We start from the raw sequence: 25,579 nt of genomic DNA on the forward strand, positions 1-25,579 counted from the left end.
CATCATTTTATTTTTTTTATATTTTTTTTTTATGTGCACCCATCAAGGTTACATGATTTTATTTTTAATTTTTTTTTTTTAAATCACAGAATATGTACATTATATTTGTTAAAAGTGTTTTCATGTTCTCCCTGTGCCTGCGTGGGTCTCTGGGTACTCCGGCTTCCTCCCACCGTCCAAAAACATGCATCTCAGGATAATTGGTGATTCTACAAATTGCCCGTAGGTGTGAATGAGAGCGTGTATGGTCTTTGTTTCCGTCTGTCTCTATGAATTGACCCAGTATGTAACTCTGGTAGAGAATATCCTCTCTATTTCCTTTCACTTTAATAACTTTTTTACCAAACTGTGAGATTATAAGAAAATGAGTTTAACAATGAGTCTTAAAACAATGTGTATGTGTAATCATAGATTTTAAACTCATTTGACATTGTTCTGTCAATGAACCCTCCAACACACAAAACTGCACCTAAAGGTAGAACCCACTAAAGACCAATATTCTAAATACAATTTTATTTTTTCAGTTAAACGTTTTTTATTTCATGGAAATACAACATAACTTCAAATCCTTTGCAGGACCATTGTTGTACATTTTATAGTCTTTTCTCCTTTTTATTTTGTACTTCAAAACATGGTCACTTGTACAACAATATCATAAACAAAGCCTCATGTCACAAATGGAGCCATTGATGACAATAAATTACATTTGCCATGCTAAGGTTTCAAGATGATACATTGGTACCTTCATTTTCACTAGATTAACCTTTAAATGAACAACAAGTCGGAGTTGAATAAATATGATAAAAAGACACTGGAGTTACAAAAGAAACTTTCCTTGTTGAAAACAGAGCAGAAAAAAGATCACAGGGCTGTTTGGAGAGGCTTAAATAATTCATTTGTTTTCCTTCATATGAAAAGAAATAGGGACAAATTTTGCATATTTTGATAACACTGCTAAATCTAAAGCAAAAATCCAACAATAGTAAATACGGACTATATTTAGGAAACTGCCCTTTGGATATAATTGACATTTTAGTTATGATTTTTTTTTTTGTCCTTTACTGTATGTGGAGAGTATTTCATAGGTGTGCCAGACCAACATCATCCATTCACACTCAAAACAGGTTAATCTAGTACAGCACTGTCTTTATACAACCTAGAGGTATTTTCTACTCATGTTTCTTTTTTCTAACTCTTGAAAAAGAAAACACATTTACTCCGATGAAGATGTGTCTTTTCCAAATTGTAAATAATAACACTGTATCCATGTACAGAATATAAAAATCTTTCAAAACAGACAAAAGAAGGGGGGAAGGGTGACAAAACAGTTGATGAGGTTTCCAGTCAATAGTAGAGAGGCAAGTATACCAAGGATGTGTAAAATAAAATATTAATAATTAAAAGCAAGAACAATTACAACACTCAACACTTCACTTTGTTCAACAGTGAAATATACAGTGGCGCTGGTACCAAATAAAAATGTGTTAGGATGTGGGAAAACCAGACGGGGCCGTGAGATAAATAAAAGCAAATAAAAAAATGCAAAGTACCTCTTTTCCTCTGAAAGCAAGCTGGGTGTAGAAGTAATGAGTAAGTATTCATCATGATAGACACTATGTATCATGGACATGGGCAGACCAGATTATTATACAAATAAGTGAAGAGATTGAAATGGATCACGACAAACAGATTTGGGTCTTAATAGAGGACACGCACAGCGATAGCACAGGTTCACAGGCGCCTGCGCTAGTACTGTTAGTAGCTGTTAGAGCACCATGTTGCACTTAAAAGATCATCATATAACTTAGAAAATTAGTTATTTGTTGCATTATTTAGGATGGTTTAGGATGGATTAAACCTAGTTAGAAGGAGTTTTGTCTCAGTTCTTGAATTCTGAAATTCAAATTCAGGCGTTTCTGACGCTGGATGGCTTTAATTTCAATTATGTGCAGCCAACTATGGCTTCAGATTATAAGATAGAGAGATTCTCTTTTGGCATTTTTATCAGTGGTCCAACGCACAGGTGTGCAGCTGAAGGAATAAGAGAAGGCATGCATGAGTCTGAGTGAGAGCCACACAGATAGTAAAATAAAAAGATAAGGTGTGAATATACACCTCCACCTCTGGTCTGGTCCACCTGTTTGAAGAATCCAAAGACACTTTAAATAGAAGAACAGTTTGAGAGGATTTTGTCTTTGGATTCTTGCAGCCAGTGTGGAGCCACTGTGGTAATGTATACCTCTCAAAAGACCACCAAGAGGCAGAAAGTAGCATCACAGCTAGGGGGAATGTGTGTTTGAGACTGTCTGTGTGTGTGTGTGTGTGTGTGTGTGTGTGTGTGTGTGTGTGTGTGTGTGTGTGTGTGTGTGTGTGTGTGTGTGTGTGTGTGTGTGTGTGTGTGTGTGTGTGTGTGTGTGTGTGTGTGTGTGTGTGTGTGTGTGTGTGTGAGAACTATTTGTCAAGGGTCTTTTTCAACAGGTGGTGGCCAAGGATTGGTGTATAGGAGGCTGGAAGCAGCGAACATGCTCCACAGTGGAACTGTCCGTCTCCACTGCCTTCATGTATTTGTTGAGGATGGCAAATATCTCGTTGTTTAGGATCTGGTACTTCCTGATGCGGTCTGCCATCTTCTTCAGGGGCTGTCGAGGAAAACAAGAAAAGCAGGGATATATTTAAAGCCTTTTTCTGTGAAGACAAGCTAAATAAAGAAAAATGCCTATACAAGTGTGAGTAATAATGCATAAAATATACCCACCACATTTTTGATGATCTCATCCTTGCCGTCCTGCCTTTGGACTTTGAGCAGGTGGTAGCAAAAGTCAAAGAGGTCGAAGCGGCGCTGCTGTCCTAACAGGACGATGATGGCACAGCCGGCCCAGTTCAGCCCATCGCCAAAGCACTGTCTGGAAGGCAAAGCACGTACAACACGAGGAGTTATGTTTCCAATGAGCGAGGCACAAGAGTTGAGAAGATGTGACAAGACTGCATATCAACTGTGCAACAGCAGCGCGTCTCTTCTGATGCAAGAACGCCCTGTCGTATTTTATCGGTTGCCACGGTGACAGAAAAAGGCAACATGACACGGTAAAGTCTCTCTGGATCCAAAGTTTGGTCACACAAATCCAATATTTACTTATTTATTTTCAACTCTGCCAGTCAAGGAGAGCCATGTAAAGGAAGAGTGGCGACATGATGGGACTTTTTTTTTTTTTTTCTTACAGAAGAAAGAGCAAAAGCAGTGACTGCAACATCCACGAGTACAGACAAAATGTGTTTCTTCAAAGATATGCCAACTTTTCACTGCAGCCAAGGCACAACATATTTTAGCAATAGTTTGTGGCCTTTTTCCCACCAAATTTTAGGCGTTTACAAGAAAAAAAAGAAAAGGTTCCTGCAGTATAATCTCTTTGTAAAAGACAAAACTGGGGGGTTTCAGTAAATTATATTGCATCACATGTCATAAATGGTCACATCATATATCAGAAATGTTCAGAACAGAATCTGCCCCATAATGTATTTTAAAAATAAAACATGAAATCCCACTTTTTGCAAATGAGAAAGTTAGAAAGGAGGCAATGACACAGGGTCTGCTGTTATATTGAGTTATCTCTTGCAGGAAATACAGAATATGTTAAAACAGAGCAAATATTTAAAAACAGTGGACGGCAGTTTCTGCCTTTAGACATCTGCACACCTGAGAAACGTTTCATTCATAAAGAAGCAGCTGATGATAACAGATAGTGTGAGACTCACTCATCAGATTACAAATAAGTACAAACTGATTTACCAGCGTTCCTGCTTTAACCACATTATGTATGAACTTATTATGCTAAGTCAAATCCTGGCTGGAAAGCACTTGATTAAATAATTTACTTACAGTTTATGAATTATTCTGTTCGTGCTGTGCATTTGCTTCAAGTATTTAGTTTTCCCTTGTTGATAAAATCACTAAAGTGGCAGCGGATTCATGTTACAAATGTGACCAAAATACTGACAACTTGCTTTGTCTTTATATCACTACAATGCAACTTGTCTTCCATTATCATGGTAAGCTGCATATGCGGCTGATACCTGACATCTATAGCACAGACGCCAGCCAGACGTTACTTACTCTGCTGTGAACTCGTGCGTGCCCACGGGAATACAGTAGACAAACTGCATGGCGCTCCACAGGCGGTGGAACTCCATACACTCATCAACGTGCATCACGCCGTTGGTAGGCGGAGGCCCGCGCCACACGCCGTCCTGCAGGAAGCTGCGGATGCGCGTTAGGATGACTTCGAACATGGAGAGGCCGCAGCACAGACGCTCTTTGGTCAGCAGGTCTCCCTCCCGGGCAATGGCGATTTGCTGGTAAAAAAAGAACAGACATTTGAATAAAATACAGCACAAATGCAGTTTCATTTGTTTACTTTTATATAAGCAACATAGACACGAAATAGACTATAAAGTAGAAGAAACAAAGGATCAGATGCCTGTCTGCTTTCATGCCTGTCGGTCTTCCTGAAGACAGATCGGTGTTGAACTCACTTGTGGGGTTCCCAACCTCTCGATGAGAGGCACAAGGTGGAGAGGGGCGTACTTCGCTTCCAGCCTCTTCATCCTCACCTCCAGACGCTCTCCCTCTGTATACACCCAATGTTACAGTTACACACAAATTTCAGCATGATAAACCTCCCAAAAATTCCCCAAATTCCAAACTGTGAGTAATCTGATGTGAACCTTTCTCCCTTTCATTAAATGCTTCTTCTGTTGTATACCTTTGATGTAAACTCGGGGCAGGATGTTCTGGAACGGGGCGGCATGAAGCAGGTCGCACACTTCCTCCTGGGACTATGATTGAAGCACAACACACAAAAAAACCCCAAAAGAAATCATTTCAATCAAGAAGCTCCCTCTCTTTGCCTCATAGACACCTTCACATACATACATGCAGATAGCCAAGAGGTGATTTAGATTTTGCTGAATTTAGTCTCAAAATCCAGTTTTACAGATTTTGGCTGCAACTGGAAACTTTTTTTTAAACATACTTTAAAAGACTATCACAATAAGAGAACTGCAATGAGCTCCCTATTGTACAGTGGCGAGTAGGCTGATGGATTACGCGTTACTATCTCCAGCTTCCGCAGAGAGGGAGATAAGACTGAATGATGCATCTGTGTGGATAATGACGCTGTGTGTATCAAGCCATAATTTGTCTTACTCTAAGTACAAAATCCTATATAGTCTGCTTTAGCAGCAAGATGTCAAGTTCACAACCATCTTAATGAACTGAGCATGTCAGGTGTGTCGGTGTGTATTTTAGCTCAGTGAAGGTACATCAGGAAAACTGTAACTTGTCAAAGTGGTTGTCACGGTGACTGTTAGTCTAGACAACAAGCTACAAATCAAACTAAATGCAGAAAAGCAGCAGCATCTTGAAACCTCGGCTATAGCAATGAGAAGAGAGCCATGCGCTGAAAAAAGCAAGACACACCCAAACACACACTTTGAGGCAGTCACAAAAACCAACACACACACACACACACACACACACACACACACACACACACACACACACACACACACACACACACACACACACACACACACACACACACCCTAAAACAGACACACACAGGTCAGTGCAGTCAGACAGAAATGGTAGCAAGTGTGAGAGCTGAGCAGTGTTATCCAGAATTAGAAGAGAACGGAGACAAAGACTGAACCAAACACAAATGTAGAATCACCTCTTCCATGGAAGACAAGGACATACAGAGTCTGTAACAGAGCTGCCAAATGTGTTTTCTTTAACTTTTAATTATCATGATCAAATGCCTGTTCATGAAGACAAATAATGTCTTTTGTGTCAAAAATTATATTTTCAAAATAAAAGGAGGGTCTCAGTCCCTTTTCTTCCATGGCTGATTGAAAGTGAAACTGCGTGTGTGCCAAACTAACATGAAACAGAGAAAACAGAAAACACAGCAGCCCAAACCAACAAGAGATAGAAGAGAGGGAAAAACACAAACATATTTGGTTTCGGTGTCATTTTGATACCAACGACAAAAACCTAAATCCTTACCACCTGTGGTAGTTGCCAGCGTGTAATGAAAAATAGAGTTGCATTTCAGAAGAAAAACAAAACATCAAAGACTGAACACATTTGGGGGCACGTGGACCGGGAGCCTGACCGTTTCCGACCATGATATTTGATTTAGGGGGCGAATCATCAACATAAATTGGGCGGAAACTTTCAGGCACCCAGGTTACTAGTCACCCGTTAAAAACATGGCAGTCAAGACAGCTACATATCAGTGGTCCTGTTCACTGAGCATGCTCAGGCACCACAGAGCGAATTATCAGAGTTGGGAAAGCAGTAGAATAAGGGGAGAGAATTTTAATGTGGCAAAAAATATATACATATATCCAGCTAAAGGAGATGGGACTATAAAAACATGACAGTATTGTGAGATCTATGAAATGTCCTACCAGAGCTTGCTCGATGAGCAGGCAGAAGAGGATAGCGTTTCCAACCTCCCTTAAGCTCTGGAAGACATCTGTCTTCAGCTCAGCATACTCAATGATATCCTTGAGCTGGTGGTGGAAGAACTCCAGGATACCTGGGAAAATACAGTCGTGATGCGCTGCTAAATCCACATTTTATCAAGAAACACCAACACAATCTATAATCTCCTTTAGTCAAACGTACAGCTGAGAATTAAGCGCCTTCTAGTACCTCATTATGTCATTGATAATCTATTGCTACCAGGATGAATCAGGATGATGTCAGTGGGTTTGCCTGGCTGCTCTGACCCACATATGGTCGGAGCATCAGGCCCTTGCAGCAGAGGACAGGCGGATCATTAGCTGCTGACGGTAAGATCACAGGCAGTAAGCCAGGTACAGAACATCAGTAATCTACAGATTACTAAACCCTCCTTACAGGGATATCCCATCTGACTCACTCTAATCTGTGCACATAGCTCTGGCCAAAATGTATGACGGCAGGTGAGGAAATACACAAAGGTGCAACGCACACATGTAAAGAAGGCATTGTTGGTGCTTTAAGGGGACATTTCACAAGGCCTGGATGTATATACATTTTTGTTGTCTGTATTACAAATTGACCAAAAGAAGTCATTTACTCTCGCTCATTTCCACCTCTCCCAGCTGTATTTTGTAGTGGTTCATGTGCTGCCAGAAAGTATTTTACAGCTTCTCAAAGTCACAGCGGAATCTTATTCCAGTGCTGTTTAATGTTCCCAAACCCTGGCAGCAGTCAGAGAGGCTGTCTACATGTTTCACTACAGAAGTGAGAAGGAGGACGACTGTGCTCGTAGTAAAATAGGATTGGAACTGCATGGACGGGGATTGAATTGATTAAAACATAAAAATACACACATTACCATTTATGTGGCTCAAGTATGCTTCAATGTTTGAATAACTTGCGTACCGTGCCGTGAACAGATCGGGTCCAGTGTACATCCAGGACATGGTCCAACCCTACATCCCAGCCCGCTCCCTACCAATCGGCTTGTTGCTCCTTCACTGCGAGCTAAACACTCTACGAAATCATGACTGTTTGCTGTCCTGGCTCCTAAATGGTGGAATGAGCTCCCCAACGACATCAGGACAGCAGAAAGTCTGTACATCTTCCGCCGCAAACTAAAAACACACCTCTTCAGACTTTACCTTAAATAGTAGCACTTAAAATGGCATTTACTTATAGCACTTTGTAGTTTGGCTTTCTTGAAGAAATTTGTACTTTCTTGATTCTTGTTGTTCTGGGTTTTGTACCCTCATGGTTGAATGCACTGATTGTAAGTCGTTTTGGATAAAAGCATCAGCTAAATGAAATGCAATGTAATAAATCTTGTTGCGTAAAAGTACATTAGAACACATGACTATTATGTCCACTGTAAAGGAGACTGTAGCATGGGTTTTGGTATTGTACTTTTTATTGTCTTCTCTTTAGTGTAACTGTACACAAGAAGAGCCAAGACAAATAATTGAGTGTGGAATGATGGGAAAACAAAAATCTAAACAAGACTAGCTGTGCTAGCAGGACTATGAGGCAGCTTTGTATTCAACTATAGATAACAATATCAAGGCTAACAATGACAATCTTAAGACCATTGACTTCATATAAATATGGACATGACAGGTCCAATAAAGTGATGCTGAAACATCTTGATCGCCCCCTGGTGGCTGATTATAGTACAGGTCATTAACTACACCCCCTTCATGGGCCAAACTAATAAAACAATCAAAGTGTACCTCAAATAATTTGTTCCCAAATCTTGTTTCTGTCATATTAAATACTTTTTATTGCTGATGTTTGTTCAAGTGTTAATTTTTCTGATAAATTTGGACTAAATTAGTTATGACATGCAATAAAAAGGTTAAGTTGTGATTGAAATGTGTTGTTAGCAAAGATCCACTGGTTTATCAATTGGCTGATTTTATCGGCTAATACTGGCCTTTATGTATACAAATATATATGTAACTGCGTCTATGTCTGAAATGAAAACTTTTATTACATAACATAATGCAAAAAAAGATGCTTAGTGTAATTTAGAAATTGCTTGATTTGTGTTTTCTTTTTATTTATACTTGTATATAATACAGTATAGTATATGGTATGGTATGGTATGGTATGGTATGGTATGGTATGGTATGGTGTGGTATGGTATGGGATGGTATGGTATGGTATGGTATGGTGTGGTATGATATAGATGGTGGTGCCAGATGAAAAGTCTGAAGATTAAAAGTGTGACTACAAATCATTCTTAAAGGACATTTGTATAAAATTTCCCAGCAATCAATCTAACGGTTGTTGAGATATTTCTTACTATTTATATTATACCCAACCTTACGGTGTCCCATGAATGTCCCTCTAATTGTTGTTGAGAAAATTTCAGTCTGGCTCAAACTGGTGTACCAAACAACAGACAAACCAACAGACTGACACGGTCATCCTCAAACCATGTTGTTAGCACGGATACAAATCAACGACTTACAAGGAATTCTGACAACATCCTGATTTATGTGAATCAATTAAAGACTTCAGCCTCAAGTAAAGATGACAAAGACATCTAGTGTCTGAATGGCATGACAACTGGAGTCAGAAAATGTACTAGATGTAACTCCACATGCTTTCAACTCATTGCAACGGTGGGGGCTATAAACTCACCTGGGGAGCCATACTCGTGGCGCGGTAGGCGGCAGATCTTGGGCATGACTTCTATCAGTGTTTTTACATACTGCAGTATGGTGCCCTGTAACTGCAAAGTGACAGAGAAGATCGATAAATCACAGCAGGCAAGAGGAAGAGAGGGCACCGAGAGGACAGAGAATCACAAGTGTGAGACTCCAGCACACTGAGAGCAGCATGTTCTTTAGGGATCGAAAATGAAGATAAATACCAGGCTCTTGACAATCTTAAGCAGCTCCTCCATCACCACAGCAATGCCTTGGTAACCAAGGAGGCGGCAGATGGTCTTAAAGTGAGGCGGGCCAACAAAGTTTCTGTAGGAGCTGTATATGTGGGAGTAGGCAATGTTCAGAGGCTGAGAAGAAAGGAAAGATCAGAAGCAGAGACGATGTTAATCATGGAGCAGTGGGAGGTCAGCTTTCTTTTAAACACAAAGCTTTACAAAGATCTTTTACTATAACGTACAAATCACAGACGGCACCATACCTTGGACCCATACAGGTAGTAAGGCTGCACATTGGCTGGCTTGTCTCTTTGAGGCTCCTGGGTGAAAGGAATGGCTGTGCGTACAAAGCTAAAGAGTGGAAAAAAAAATGTTTAAAAGCAAAGAAGAAACAAAAATATATATCTACAAACACACAGCATCAAACTGACCGGTTTGTGGATCCGTTGTAGCAGTAGTTGGGGAGGAAATCGAAGTTGAGCTCCCAGAAGACGTGGAGCGTGATTCGACCGTAGGGAGCCGAGACGTTGTGGTTGGCCTCGCGGAACATGGCGTCAAAGCTGTCCAGAGTCATGTGCTTGGACAGGAGGCGGTGGGTGAGCCTGTTGATCTCCAGCAGCCACTCCAGCTCCTGTTCAGATATGCAGAGAGGCACAGTGTGAGACGGGCAAGAGGAAACAGAGGAAAGAGCTTGTATTGATTAGTGTCCCCGATGTATGATCGTACCACTATGGAGGTGAGGTCCTCGCTCTCAAAGCGGCTGATGGCATGGTCCAGGGACTTGTACATAGCTGCCGAGATCCTCTGGGTGATCAGGCGGTTCAGGTCGATCGAGCGACCGAGCAGCTGCAAGATACGGGAAGAATGCATCAGAAATACAAAATAACAGAGAAATAAAATGATGGTCACCCTTACAGATAACAGACGCACTACACAATTTCAGGTACCTGTACGTGTCTCTGCTTGAGCAGCGTCTCGTAGCGGTTTGATGGAGGGTACGGGATTATCACGCCATAGTTTTTACACTCTGCTCTGAAGCGCTTGTCTAGGAGGACACTGTGGAACACAAGGTATGTGATTTAGTAGAAGAAGATTTCAAAGACTGCTGCAATATCTGCCAATAAGTCCAAAATGTATAAAAAGGAAGTCCCTTCTACCTTCCAGCCATTGCTTTGTAGTAGGCAAATATCTGATCTGCTAATTTGTAGACAAACTGATCAAAGCAGAGGTTTACCTGAGAACAAAGAAAACACGATGAAGGTACCACTTTCAAAGAACATCGCTGAGAATTATCTTTCTCAAAATGTAAAATAAGGCTAATTCAAGCCGTGTCCGTTAGACCTTACCTCAGCCTCGATTTCATCATAGAGGAACTGTTTCTTGAACTTAGTGAGAGCATAGTAGCCACTGTCGTTATACAAGTCTAGAGGATACAGCACATATCTGGAGGACAGAGGACAGGTTATAATTCTGCTTGTTTTTTCAAGGCTCAAACACAATCCGAGTTCCTCAGTCGACTTGTCTTACTCCATCATGGAAGGCTCCTTGGTCTCGAGGATGTGGTCTGTGAGGATCCAAGGCATGGACATCTCAATGGGGAACTGGATTCTGCGGCCCATGGTCAGCTCCAGGAAGAACTCTCTGAACCACAGCTGGGACAGGTCACAGCACTGCTGCAGGGCCTCTGGACAGCAGAAGGACAGCGGCAGGGGGCAGAAAAGGATGTCTACAGATTTGCAAGCCTTACCATTAATTCGAAAACACATCAGATCAGTTTTGTCAGAGTAGCTTTAATATGATCTGTCAGTATGGCATCTATGACTGCTACAATTTCTGTCATATTGGTCTGTTTGTGTTAAATTTGCCTGATGGTCTGGGGACCTAAATGTGTTTTTAAACCTATATTTCACACTTTTCTGGTGTTTTATTTGCAGTCTTGATATCTGTTAGAAGATCTTTTCATGGTTTGAAGTACTCCGAAACCATCTCAACATACAACTTTAGTTTTACATCTACTCTCTGAGACCTCTTGCCGGCTGTTTTGTGTCTGTGTCTTCAAAGACCATCTCCTCTGATTGGCTGACTTTCTTCTGAGTGTCACATGCCCAGGCCAACCACAGGCTCTTTTCTGTGTTGTAACGTGTTAGTGACAGAATGGCTGTATTGCGTTTTCTTCCAGATAAAAGTTTGGACAGGGGACTGTGCTGACGGTTGTGACATCACAACTTGGGGAAGTATAAATGGCAGAGTTGCTGAATACTGGCTGTGTGCTTTTCTCTGTGGACTGATTGTTTTGATACTTAAAACCTGCTTTATAATTTTTTTTTTAAATGGAAATCGGAATTTATACAATATGCAACGTTTAAAGTGAGTTCAAGTGTGCAGGGTTCTATGGCTTCTCTTCTAGTTAAGAGTTTCTGATCCAACACACCTGTTACCAAGACACATGATGTGCAAGGACTTTTTCGAAAGCATGGTTTTCTTCAAATCTATGTTGATAATTTCTATTCACCACTGAAGTTGAGCAAGTGTGTGAAGAAGAAGGATTGCTTGTGGAAGTCTTCAATGGCCACCACTATGGGTCCATCCAGACTGCTGCGGAGAGTCTTCTTCGATCCACTCTTATCTGCTATCAGCGACTCCAGCATGGTGCGCACCATGTACAGCTGGAGAAGACACAGATGAAGAAGACAAAATGTGAAAAAAAACTCTTTAGTACTCACACCAGATGAAGGTGAACGCATACAAACCTGCATAATGAACCATTCTTACTTATTTGTCACCAACATTATTCAACTTGACAATCAGTTTCTGATTGTACTTTGCAGGTCACATGCAGTTTGTTAAAAAATTTGAAATAAAATGCAGTATTTTAGGAGGAAGCATGATTTATTTCTATTGATCAGAGCAACCCCAAAGCAAAAAAAAAAAAAAAAAAAAGGTTGAGTGCAGAGACTTCAGAGAAACAATTCATCAGCCTCCAAACTGTGTTATACAGTTTCATTCATTCTCTCGTGTGTTAATCTACTCCTTTACCTGTCCTGGTGCCTCTAACACCATCCTCTAGGAATGTTTGTTGGCAACACCATCCACTACAACTCACTCTGCCCTCACATTACATAAGAAAATATGAGCATTATTTCCAGTTGTTGCAAGTGCATATTAATGTCTGCAGTTACAGATAGAATTTAAATTTCAGATTTCATTCATCAAATATTAAATGAGTGACGCTACTTTAGCTAACTCTAAACAGTTAGAAAAATATCTATGCAGATGGGAATGTATTCACTAAAGAACTTAGAGAAGTAATGGGTTTTTCATCTTCTTTCCTTATGCACTCAGGTCTCCTACATGTCTTACCTGTGTGCTGGAGGGTCCCACAGCTCTACGAGGCACCTTGATGTCAAAACCACCTTTCGGGTCCTTCTCTCCCCTCAGACAGGGGTCATTAGGAGGTTCCCTCGCCCCCTCCCAGTCACAGACCGTCTTTCGAATGGCCTGGAGAACACTACAGAAAAATTGAAAGGGAATAACATTAAGTACTTCCGCTCTTTAAGACTTACACAGAAGAAGCGTGTGATTAATTGTAATGTGCTTATGATCAGATGAGTTTTGTACACGGTTACCTAATGAGTACATTCTTCTTCTTGCGTACAGCCTGGCGCAGAGGCTCTCTGAGGGTCATCTGGGCAAAGTCCTGCAGAGCAGCGTAGATGGTATTCCTGATGGCCTGGTTAAACACGGACTCCATTCGGCCCATCAGAACCTGCACAGAATGTTACACAGAATCATCATCATCAACATCCTTAATATTATCTAGGTTGTAAGAACTCTTGAAGTCAGTTAACATCTTTTTTTTTTTTTTTTTTAAATCTACTCATTTTCGATCTTTGAAACTGGACATTTAAAAAAAGTCAAATCTGTCTTCACTCCACATCACTTCCTCACACTAATGGTGAGTGAAGTGATCAATAATCAAAACTTGACTTGAAACATGAACCTACAGTTATCTTAGCTTAACACAAAGACATAAAAGAGGGTGAGCATCTAGTCAGGCTTTGTTAGAAGCGAACAAAATCAGCTTCCAAGCAGTTTTAAAGCACCATAAGACAGAACCGAGCTAACATTTGACCTGTTTCCAGTCTTTAAACTACACTCAAATTTATCATATGCAGGTTGTAACTTTATATTCAGTGGATGCATGCAAGCAACCCTCAGCTATAAAACAAATAAATGGGGAACTGTTCCTTTATGATTAACAACAGAACATATCAAGTCTGTTTGGAGCATAGTTTATCAGGTTTCATAGCATTTTCTGACAAAATACATTTCTTTTGTGCATCCATTCATAATTATACAAACAGTTTTATGTTCTTTGCTCTTTGATCAACCACCTGTTGAAAATATCAATAAGAGAGCGACTTTTATTTCACCAGTGTTTTACCTGCAGCCCTTTGATCATGGCGATGACCTCCACCAGGGCAAATTTCTCCTCACTTGTGTAATTGTAACGCGTGGCTCGTTCGTACTCCTCCGCTGTGCCGGGACAGTCCTTATTACAGAATTTATCTGTGGGATGTACCAGCTTCCACGAGTACTGCCAGAGACAAAGGAGAGATATAAATAGATCAAACCCAGAACAATCAATAGAAAATAAACCAATAAACTTCTCACACTTCCTCTGCCCACGCATATCGACTGCCACACAAAACTCTCCCCGCCCACACAGTCGATCCCTCGCGGTACTCACAACTTCCATGACATGCGTGCTCCACTTGGACAGCAGCTGCAGGCCCCTCAGAGCCAGGTCGAACAGCTCCCTGTACTCCTCGTCCGATTTCTGGCTGTCCAGGCCCGAGCCCGTCACCACCTCGCTGTTGCTGTAGCGCGCCAGCTCGGAGATGAATCGGATGTGGTCCTCCCTGATCTGCACCATCTGCTCGCACAGGTTGTACTGCGGCGAGATGCTGCTCTGGGTGCACGTCCACCTGAGGCACAGGTGGGGAGAAGATGGAGGGTTGAGGGCGTTTGGAAATAAACTCTTGTAGGTGTACAGATGTCTGGTTGGTTTCTCTTACTTGGACTTGTTTTCTTCGTAGTGAGCGCTCGTCTCAATGTAGCGTGACAGTTCAATCTGCATGTCTCCAAATAGTGGCACTACTTGAAGCTGAAAATCAGGGACGAATGCTTCACTCTCTGCTGATTCACACAAATACACTGCTGGATAAATACGGTGCTACAAGAGCCTTACTTTAAAGAACTTGTCAATCTTGCTCAGGTTGATCCTCTTTTTGGCATCTAGTTTGTAGATATTACTCACGTTCCCATCCATCAGGTACAGACCGAAACCCATAACCTGACAAACGGAAAAAGATTTGTTTACATTTTGCACCAGCAGGAGATCCGGTTTTTGACTGTTGCAGGTCAGCAGCAGGTGACGATGTCAAATGTGGGTTTACCTTAAGCAGCATGTGTTTCTCACTCGGTGTCAAATACATTTTGTTCTCATAATAGTCTACACAGATGTTGACTATATCTGCCAACAGCTCCTCATAGCCAGGAATCACCTCCAACTGTTGGTGCAGGCACTACACCGAGACAGAGAGGGGGCAGCAGGTCACCTTCAGACAAACAGTGAAGGACTGACAGACGAATCCTAACAAGCATTCATAAATATGAACGTAGTCAATACTGTGTGATGACCACTGCTCAAGATGGTCCCCTATTGATCATTTTAAACAAAAATACTCTCCCCAGTTGGGCCTCTGGTCTCTTTGATCATTAAAAACTGTAAATCTATAAAGAATTTTGCCATCATTTGATCTTTTATACTCTGAACTGCCATTTCAACAGGGCCACTGCCAATATACCTGCTCTACTCACTTTTGTTTGGTTTTCCATCAGAATAAAGGTGTGGATACCTGGTACTATTTTTGGTATTCCTCTATCAAGACTCCAAGCACACTTAAGGAGCACCATTTGCAGAAATCCAGAAAAGTCCCTGATACCAAAAGCAAGTAGAGGCAAGTAGAATAGAGGCTGTACTGACAGTGGAAAAGGAGAAACAGACAACTTGCTATCTTGACAATAAGTTCAGTGCAACATGGGAAACAACACAGTCAGTACCTGACTCCAGACGTTCAGTGAGAAAGGTGCATACGTCTGAGTCATTATCTTGTTTCAGGAAGGTCAAATGCCAGTTGGAGTTAAGAACTGTAGGTTAATTGCATAATTTCTCCTTTGCAACTACACTTGCGACATGGCACCTTGAGTAGAGCACAGACTCCAAATGTGAGTCTTGCATCTGCTCAATCGGTGCAGACAGTCATTTCCCGGAGTATTCAGTTAGAAGGTTAGAAGTTCAGTTGTGGTATTATTTTTATAGATTGAACAGAATATGTGTGTGCATTTGCAGGAAACCCCCTGATCAAAAGGTTAATTTTAAGGGCTTCCATTTTAACAAAGATACATGAAAAAACAACCCTGAATGACTTCACAACTGCTGCACATCATTAGAAAGTATTGGTAATGTAAAGTCACCATTCATCTACCTAGCCCTCCCATATTAAGGCAGTTTTATCCCACACAGTGAAGTAAAGATGTTAAAGAATCACCACTCTAACCTGAGTGATCCTGTTGTGGTTTGCTAAAAACATGGAGAGGTTCTGGGACTCCTGGATGGACTGCGGGTCGGCCATCTTCCTCAAGAACTGAGCTGCCCTGAAGGCAGAGGAGGAGAGGAATGTTAATTTAGCTCTGCAGAGGGGGGAAAAAAGAACAAAGGTTTAGATATCTGCTATTTATGCTCCACTACCGTTTGTAGGCAGAGTGATCATTCTTGACGCTACACTTCATATTCTTTAGTTCGTCCAGCACTGCAAACATGTTGATAAATTTGCCCAGAGTGAGCAGATAGGCCTCTGACACGAAGTCTTTCCTTCTCTCTGCGTGGCACAGACGCTTCACTTCACTACAGAAGCGTTCGATCGCTTTCCGCTGTAAAAAACATGAGATATGGAATTGATTATTAAAAACTCTATCAAAAAGGAAAAACATTTAAAATGAAATAAAAATAATAAATACAAATAAAGAAGAAAAACTACTGTCTGCAAATCATTTTTTTTGCTTTGACATATATGTCTCTTGACCTTTTTCATTTCAATCAATCATAATGTTTTGAGAGGAAACTGACCTGGAAGTACATGAACTTCATGAGCTTGGTCACTTCAGGTTCTAACACCTCCACTGTTTTCTCGTAGATCTCCACTCTGTTGGGCTGCTCGTTGCATTTCACCTAGTGAACACAAGATGGAGCCATCACACAGCTTGGTCTGGTAGCAGCAATACAGTATGTTTACTTAGTTCATGCACAGTTATAGTGTATTTGCATGTAAACTACAAAATGACTTAGGTCTGTGTTAAGGTGTATTTTTCTCCCTCAAGCAGGAATTGTCTAGTTTGGGGAAATTGTCTGATGTGAAATAACAAAGTTACAGAGGTAAAACTACAGACCTGTTGAGGTACTATTAGATTAGAAAATAATGTAACAATCATCATCACCATCATAATTATCATACATTAGTTAACATTAATATTAATATAATATTATTAATATTGTTATTATTTTATTCTAATAATTGGATTGCAACACAAATAACTTCAACAGGTCTATGTTGTTACTTGAGTAACTTTATTATTGCACATCACATAAAAATAATAATATAGTATGACATTATTATTTGTATTGATATTATTATTAATGACGGCAAAACATTGATAGTTGAGCTTTTAATTCAAGGGTCAAATTAAATCAAGTTGAGGGCAACCGAACATCCACATTTCATGTTCGACAACCTCTGCACGTTCTGACTTATTTGTATTTTACAGACAAACTTTAGTTTTGATGGTTAATAGTTGGTTCTTTTTTTTTTTTTTTTTTTAATTCCTGGAGAAAAAACAGATCGTGATAAAAGCTATGCAAAATAAAGCATTAAGCATCGTATTAAGTGCGTATGTATGTGTTTGTTTGTTTGTTTGTGTGTTACCTGGGGAATGGCTCTGGAGCAGCTCCTCCAAGTGTACAGCATCACAGCGTACTCATGTCCCTCCTCCAGCATCTCGTTCTGCACAAATGGACAACATGCAACAAGGAAAGAATTCACTCTTAATGCACATCTGGAGCAATATTTCTAATGATAAAAGCTTTGAGTAGATGCCTTTACTCCTTTATCTCTTTCTTCTTTAATATGTGTACATTAATGGAATTTCAGCAAAGCTACTTAACACCAATAAACATATGAAACATCTCAGATGAGTCACACTTTCCAGGACTTGATAAATATTTTAGCAGGAGCACATTTATTGCCCTCAGAAGTAGGTGAGACAGATTTCTCCATCACTGGAGCAACAGAAGAGTGTCCTCAAATAGATTGGCTTCAACCTCAATGATACTTCCTGATTAATAAGGTTAAATAAAGCCCTACTTCCCCTCTTTGCCAGTCAAATCACATTCTCCATTCATTCACCATCAGAAGAGAGAGGTTTAGTTCTCCACTGCCTGCCTGATTCACCAGTGTGAGTGGAATGTGTGTCTGTACGAGTGTGTGTGTGTGTGTGTGTGTGTGTGTGTGTGTGTGTGTGTGTGTGTGTGTGTGTGTGTGTGTGTGTGTGTGTGTGTGTGTGTGTGTGTGTGTGTGTGTGTGTGTGTGTGTGTGTGTGTGTGTGTGTGTGTGTGTGCGAGTCCTGCCATAGGCCTCGCCAAATTCTAACGAAGAGCCAAATGACAATCAATTCACATAAAACAAGGCTTTCTTTAAGGACATGAGACTGCTTCCCACAGTCGCCTTTGTGTTCACTGAACGATGAACAGCAAATACTGAAACTAGACCACAATAGCATTAATTCAACTACTTAAATGTAAAAAAATAAAAAAAATAAGTGTGATGCCAGGGTTTTTTTTCCAAACCCGACCACTGGTCTCACCATGCTGGAGTGGACTGTGGCTTGCTCTATGTAGCGGGCGATGCCGGTCACAAATGCATTCCTGTCTTCAAAGTTGGTGTCAAAATTAGCCTGCCGGAGGGGAGACAAAGGAGTCAAAAGGGTACATTGAAAAGGTCTGAACAACTGGGGATAATGGTGGAAGGCAGTGACAGTGTGTGTGTGTGTGTGTGTGTGTGTGTGTGTGTTTGAGTGAGTACCTGGTACATGATAGAGGAGGGAGGGGGTTCGATGCATGGCTGCTGGTCCGGGAGGGGCAGCTCCTCCAGCAGGTCCACATTGGACAGAGCATCCTCCAGGGTCACGTGGGTCGTCATGGTAACAAGGCGTCACTCAAACAACACCCCAGTCTGACAGGCAGACAGGAAGAAGGAGAGAGCAAAGATATGAAATAGGGCGTTATTACCAAAAAAATGTAAATAAAATAAAAAGATGCATGCTGACACTGGGTCTGCTTTAAAACAGTAATTCCCAACCAAAGAAACTTTTACATCAGGGAGTACCTCAGCAGTTTCCGGGGGTTACGGGGAAAGAATGTTGGGTAGAAAAAAAACTAGTTTGCATAAAAAGTAACAGCAAGCGAGCTGAGAGACTGAAACAGTAAACTGAAGAGATGGATAAATGGATAATGTAGATGATGTAGATAGTGATGGATTGATGGTTAGCTAAAGGTAATGAATAGAAAAATATAGTAAATATAATGACTAATCTTCTGCCACTTTGAGTGTTAGCAAAAATCCAACCAGACCACCTTAACCAATATATCATCAACATTTGAAATAATCTAACCATTTGGAAGAAGACAGGCAGTGTTGATGGGATAGTTGAGACAAAACTGGACAGGGTTCAGAGGAATGTCTGACAGAAATGTATTACAATAGGGGCAGACGTAAAAAATGAATACGCATAGTATCTTGTTATTTTGCGTGGCAATATTGTATATGGACGCCAATTATCAGTATTTCATTACATGTATATAAATATATTTATCAGGTGCATGCAACATTTGAGATAGTTTTTTACGACAGTGTTGCTGCAAGAAACATTTTTGAAGTGAGATCAACAGACTGAAACCTTTATTTTATTATACAAACAGATGTTGATAATGTTTTCCTTTGGGGACATAATTTGCAGTTGAAAAGACTGGAATGAATTTCAAAACACTTTATCAAAATATTCAGCATATCACAAAAAGCACAATAACATTGAATTGTGACGAACATTTTGTGATAATATTGTCTCATGGGGCCCTGGCGCTCCTCAGCCCTGTTTGGGAAGCACTGTTTTAGAAGCTACAGGGTCAACAGAACAAATTAATAACAGAGTCACCAATATTGGAATTCAAATATATGTTATGCTCAGATAATACAGTAATAATGCCTTTGAGTCCCAAGGACGCATACCAGATATTCCCCTGACAAGTCTAGACATCTTCATTTCCTCTTCTGAAACCCTGCTCAGGGTGTGCGGTGCAGTGTGCTGCACCTGTATCCCATCTGACTAGATGACAGCAAGAGACCAACAGTCAGGGGAAGTGAGGGGCAGGGGCCTCTCGCAGTTTCCTTTTCGGCTTTTTTTTTTGGCATATTTGAAGCGTAAAATTCTTGAAATGCCAAAACCTGGAACTGTCATTGATGTGACAAAGGCGAAGAACGGTCTGATGGTGAATGACATTTTGACAAACTCGGAATGTGCTATCTTTCAAAGGCAGTACACTTTTTCTTTGAGACTTTGAAAGCTGAAATTCAAAGAATTTATGAATTAAAAGAAATACTAGGCGGTTTATATGAGCATACAATTACTGTCCCTATTCACCTCTATCATCATTATAAACCCCAGCTCTGGCAAAACAGTGTGTGGGCGCCCACCCGTATATCATGTGGGCTCTCAGAAATGTGTGTTTTACGTCTGACCTGGCAGACAGGGCTGACAGCGCCGATAATCAGCTTAATATTCACAGCCAGAGACGGCACAAGTGGAGCTGAGAGGGCCAGGAGCCAAACAGCACAGAGAGAGGAGACTGATACAACTCTCCTCTGGTAGCCATAAGTGCACACTGAACTTTACAGAAACAGTAGGTTAAAAAAATGTTAATGGAAACAGTCATTTCATGTAATGAAACGCCTACATGATAAATACACAGAGCCACATTGTTGTTGGGTATGGCGACATGTGTAGGCTGATGGATGATCACATATGAACTGAGAAGCAGGTGGAGTTTCCTGTCACATACAACATTTAGCGGCAGTGTGGGTGACATTAGACTGCACTGCCTCACACCTACAACTACATACTGTCCAGACTGGTTTACCGGATGCCAAATCTGTATTGTTCTATCTCCTTTTCTGACATTATGGTAATAGCTAATTAACTATATCGTCAGATTCTGTATTTCATCATAATACTATTGGTGTTTCTCTGTGACTGTTAAATAAATATAGACTTACGGGTTTTCAGAGTTTCTGGTGTACACTGATGGATCTTTTTTGCGTCGGTGCCTACTTTTACTCCGACGCGCTGCTGAAACCTTCGAATGTTTGAGGATTTTATTGTCTTGCAGACCGTGTTTCCTGTATGCGTTGCACTGTGGTACTGCTTCACAGCCTGGATTCACACACTCTCTGGTTCTTTAAAGACTCAGATGGTTATTTTTAACTGTTCAGCTTACAGAAAATGAAACATGCAGCTTTGCTACGCAGGTTTTGTCAGGCAGACAAACATGCTCAGTGCTACTAAACTCCCATCTGTGCTTGGGAACACAGACACAGTCTAAAGCCCGGGCTGGCTAAATAAACTTTCCCACCCTATACCAGACCCTGTTCAACAGTTGGTGGGTGTGTGTGTGTGTGTGTGTGTGTGTGTGTGTGTGTGTGTGTGTGTGTGTGTGTGTGTGTGTGTGTGTGTGTGTGTGTGTGTGTGTGTGTGTGTGTGTGTGTGTGTGTGTGTGTGTGTCTGTCTGTCTCTGTGTGTATGTGCATCTTTACAAAGCAAAGGGCCCCTTCTTTCCCTTCTGGGCACTTGGCAACAAAGCTGTAGGCCTGTGTTACACCGGAACAACTACAGGAGGCCAAACAAGACAGCGACTCTCTTCAAAACGCTCACACAGTAGTTGGACATAAACAATATGCGTAGTAAAATTCCCCCCAGCAAATCCAACATTATAACTAAAGCTACTATGCATGAAGAGCTCGGGTCAGATGTCCTCATGGCACCATTAAACCATGACGACCCAAGAGTGTCGAGAAGTGCTCTAAGGAGGACACTAGCTGACATAGAGAGGGTGTGAAGAGACAATACATAACTTGTAGAAGGAAAATCATGACCAGTATGTGCCGTTAGGCGTTTGTGTAACACATCTTGCCCGAGAGAAAGACAGCGAGTGAGAGAAAGTGTGTCAACTCCAGGGTCACACCACTCAGTGGGATCTCCCCCCAAGGCTAGCTTTGTAATATATATATATATATATTCAACCACACAAGAACACGTGATCAGACCAGTGTGAACGAAAGGTAGTCTTGAGCGTTTAGACACGCACGCACATGATCGTTTACAAAATATGAATTGACACTTCACAAACGCTATAGTTGAATGTGTGTCCCAGTAGCATCGGTGCAGCGTAAAGCACGTCGTCATGCGTTGGACACTGGGCCGGCCGAGGTATTTCACAGGCTGGTTGTCAGTTCAGAGACCAGCACATGCAAAACTGCTGTCGTCTCATGATCCCCACGATGTCATGCTCTCCTTTGAGACCAACAACAATGACCATAACATGAATATGGAGTAGGGAAAACAAAACACAAGTTTGGCTTACATGATGTTCACCCAGCTGGACAGGTAGATGAGGGTAAACAAAAATCTAAACCAACATTGTCAGCCACTTTTACTTGAGGAATTTATTTTTGGTTTGTAGTATTTACGGAAAATGTTGTAATTTCTAAAGGTCTTTGTAATATTTTGCCAGCATTTATTTTTTTACCTCTACCTCCCTTTTTGCTAGTTGGTTATTTATGTCAACAGGCCGGTGTCCTTGTGTGAACTGCCTTTGTCTCTCAAATGATTCAGCTGCATTATTCAGCTGCTCATGATCAAGGTGTCAAGTTAACCTGGAATAGTAATAGTAATATAGTCAGATATATAACTACAAAGCTACTGTAGAGATGCCACAACAAAACTGTTTTTAATAACTATAAAGAACTAATAATTCTGTCAATCAATGACATTGCTTTTTTTGAGAAGGCACTCAATACTGTAGTCAATAGACTGTAACAAGCATGTGAAAAATAACCATCATAGTTTCTTAGAGGAAAAGATTAAATGTTCACAACCCTTGTTTTGTCTAAGCAACAGTTTAAAAAGCAAATATAATCAATTTAGTTCAATGTAAATAATAATATTACAGAGGGAAATGAGCCCGTGAGGAAATAATCATCTGAGGTTTCTTCTCCATTAAAAATGCAATAAGTAATATTTTTAATTTAAAGTATTCTAAAGTTAACTAAAATGTTCCACAGAATCTAAATAAATAGCAGTTTTGATACAGGTCAAAGATGTCAATGCATTGTGTTGCACAGACGCCTACATGCTGCCAGCCAGCCCCGGCCCATCCAATCATGTAATACCAACATACACCTGAAGAGGTGATAGTGAGTCACTGTGGCATCCAGTTTGCCTTCAGCCCGACATGAGAGGAAGAAGAAAAAGGGAATTTTCGCTTCTTCTTAGAATGAATGAATGAACAGTGAACGCAAAAAATGGCTGGAAACTTTTTTGGGCAAAATAGGAGGACAACAGAGCTGATATAATCATTGTTATCCACCACTGGAGACAGCTCTTGGTGGTGTAAAGAAATGAGGTTTGATGCTGAACTCGCAGTAAGTAATGTGTTTAATTTAAAGTATTCTAAAGTTAACTAAAATGTTAGGCAGGTAAATAAACAGCTGTTAATGCTCGTGCTGGCTCGCTGAGATTAGTTTATAAAAGAAGCTAACTGTAAAACGTTACTGACAGTGCTACTATATCAAGTCAGCTGTTTAATGACACACAGTTCATCCCTGTTCGAGCACACGTAGGCCTATGTGACAAGCTGAATCCGCTCGTCATCTAGCTATCCACAAAACTGAGGCATTTTTAATGGAGCAAACAAACCAGGTGTATTGACCTTGTTTTGAAATTCCAAAATATATCTTTAATGCAGCTAAATACAACACAAACCGTGCAGGGAAAATCTAAATATGTAGTTTCGATGTGGCTTGTTTCTTGCTATTATGGTCTTGCGAGAAATGGAGATAAGTAACCTAAACTGTAGACTTAACCGATTACACTTTTACTTGTTTGTTGTTTAGTCGGTCAACTACTGGCTGCATACACTGACGGTAAGAAAATGCTAAATTAGACCAAACTGCTGACTCAGAGACAAGACTGAGGACAGACTGAGTGCTACAGTGACTCACTATCGCCTCCTAACATACAAAGTGGTATTACAAGACAGGACTTAAATCCCACATAAAGAACCTTTAAAGTTTATTTTTCTTGTCCAAGCTGTATCATACTGTATAGACTACAACACCCTAGGGAGATGCACAGTCAGTTGAACTTGACTAGAAATGATAGTAACATATTGCGGTGTGTGTTTTTATTTATTCTTTTATTTTTTTATTTTTTTTTACATGAATTAGCAGCACTAAAGCATCTACTACAAATCATTACATCACTGCTTCTTGGTGAGGGGGGGCTGCCATACACATTTACTACTCAGTGAACAGAGGCAGATTTCTACTCTAAAGCGACAGGGTGGATTCATGTCTATCTATTGGGGAGTTGTGCACTAAATAAAGAGAGCAGTGAGAAGACATTTGTTTGAAACGGAAGTAGGTGAACCTGTCATTTGTTCATCAGTAACAGGCCTGCTGGTGTGACAGCTGAGAAAGCGTCTATAATGCTGTGCATCTCGTCTGCTGTGGCCTGTTGGCCGGATGGATCAAGGGGAGGGAAGTGGGGAGGGAGGGGAGGGGAGGGGAGGGGGCGATCCAGGGGAGAGAAAAGCACCACAAAAAAAAAAAAAAAAAAAAAAAAAAATGATGAAAGAGAGTGAAAGCGACGGTGTGAAATGGAGCCATCTGAGGCTCCTCTTCTTATCGTAGCGGACATCTTTTTCTCCGTGTGCAGCGAGAGAGGCTCTTTATCAGGCTGGAACATCGTTTAGCTTTACATGCTCCATCATTCAGCGGTGCACTTGCTACACAGGAACCCTCTCCTCACCCCACCCATCTCAGCGAGCTACGATGCCGATGGAGGCTAACGGGGATCCCATTCATGTGTCAGAATAATCCGCGAAAAAAAACCGCGGCGTTCAATCCCCCTTCACGGGCGGCGATTTCTCAGCGATCAAAGCTCATATTGTGTTTGTGCACAGACAGATAAGTGACGGGAAAGATGCAAAGTGCGAGAAGAGGAGAAGGGAGAGAAAAAAAAAAAAAAAACAGCACTCCGGTCTCCAGCCATCACCATCACTAACCCAGCGCACATCACCAGCCCCGTTCATCTTCAGCGCTGAGGCTGCATCCATCGCTACATTTGCCACATACCTGAAAATTGCATGTCCGTCCGGCGACAAACTAAGGCGGGCGGACGGTGTCGCGGTCTGCGACGGCGATCCGGTGGTTCCTGTTTTTTTTTTCCTGGTCTTCTGTGCCGATTGATGCTCTAGTTTCGCCCAGTACCTACCCAGTGCTAATCCACCCCACACAAAGAGCAGAAAATGGCTGCAAGTGCATTTTCTTAAAGGGACAGTCACAGTTGGAGCGATGGTGATGATGATGAAGGGCCCCCGACATGTTGATTCTGCTCATTTTTCAACAAACTTTGTGTAAGTACGAGTATAGACGCTGCTTTTTAGCCTTTTAATGTATTCACATTATAATATAAGATTTAGGTCTGTGTGTGTGTGTGTGTGTGTGTGTGTGTGTGTGTGTGTGTGTGTGTGTGTGTGTGTGTGTGTGTGTGTGTGTGTGTGTGTGTGTGTGTGTGTGTGTGTGTGTGTGTGTAGGGAGTGGGTGATCTTGTGATCTTTGACATTTGAATGATATAGGCTACTCCTCCAAAAGGGGTAAAGGAATCAAAATAGACCACTGACATATCGCTACAATTGGAATTACAATGTG

The 25,579-nt window shown here is 41.1% G+C and overlaps 1 protein-coding gene across 2 annotated transcripts; it reads right to left on the reverse strand.

The window, feature by feature from the left end:
* Window positions 1-498: 498 nt before the first annotated feature.
* cyfip2 (cytoplasmic FMR1 interacting protein 2) lies at window positions 499-25,130 on the reverse strand. Of its 2 annotated transcripts, XM_069696856.1 has the most exons (30): window positions 25,004-25,127; window positions 18,620-18,769; window positions 18,402-18,491; window positions 17,465-17,542; window positions 16,612-16,713; window positions 16,234-16,415; window positions 16,043-16,139; window positions 14,879-15,007; window positions 14,671-14,775; window positions 14,498-14,586; window positions 14,170-14,407; window positions 13,864-14,016; window positions 13,046-13,185; window positions 12,780-12,927; window positions 11,932-12,085; window positions 10,947-11,103; window positions 10,766-10,862; window positions 10,577-10,653; window positions 10,367-10,475; window positions 10,146-10,265; window positions 9,851-10,050; window positions 9,683-9,770; window positions 9,408-9,551; window positions 9,176-9,266; window positions 6,472-6,602; window positions 4,761-4,833; window positions 4,531-4,625; window positions 4,112-4,350; window positions 2,756-2,903; window positions 499-2,639 (listed from the first exon to the last, which is right to left on the reverse strand). In XM_069696856.1, exons 2-30 carry the CDS (start codon window positions 18,734-18,736, stop codon window positions 2,472-2,474), a joined length of 3,759 nt encoding a protein of 1,252 aa, XP_069552957.1. In that variant the 5' UTR covers window positions 18,737-18,769; window positions 25,004-25,127; the 3' UTR covers window positions 499-2,471. The 2 variants fall into 2 exon arrangements, 1 of the variants encoding a protein (XP_069552957.1); XR_011310843.1 differs by lacking the exons at window positions 499-2,639; window positions 2,756-2,903; window positions 4,112-4,350 and having other exon boundaries at window positions 4,601-4,625; window positions 4,761-6,067; window positions 25,004-25,130.
* Window positions 25,131-25,579: the final 449 nt, after the last annotated feature.

The sequence above is a fragment of the Brachyistius frenatus genome, unplaced genomic scaffold (assembly GCF_029030835.1).
Source record: "Brachyistius frenatus isolate BFR_SWC_R1_liver_20210118 unplaced genomic scaffold, ASM2903083v1 Contig_22, whole genome shotgun sequence".
Taxonomy (NCBI): Eukaryota; Metazoa; Chordata; class Actinopteri; family Embiotocidae; genus Brachyistius; species Brachyistius frenatus.

Bases quoted from the DNA above. Each gene is read 5' to 3' on its own strand.
- cyfip2 (XM_069696856.1), bottom strand. From the start codon at position 18,736: ATGACGACCCACGTGACCCTGGAGGATGCTCTGTCCAATGTGGACCTG. The intron at 14,776-14,878 runs GTAAACCCACAT...TCCGTTTGTCAG, and splicing joins AGAAACACATGCTGCTTAAG to GTTATGGGTTTCGGTCTGTA. The intron at 14,587-14,670 runs GTAAGGCTCTTG...CCTGATTTTCAG, and splicing joins AGATTGACAAGTTCTTTAAA to CTTCAAGTAGTGCCACTATT.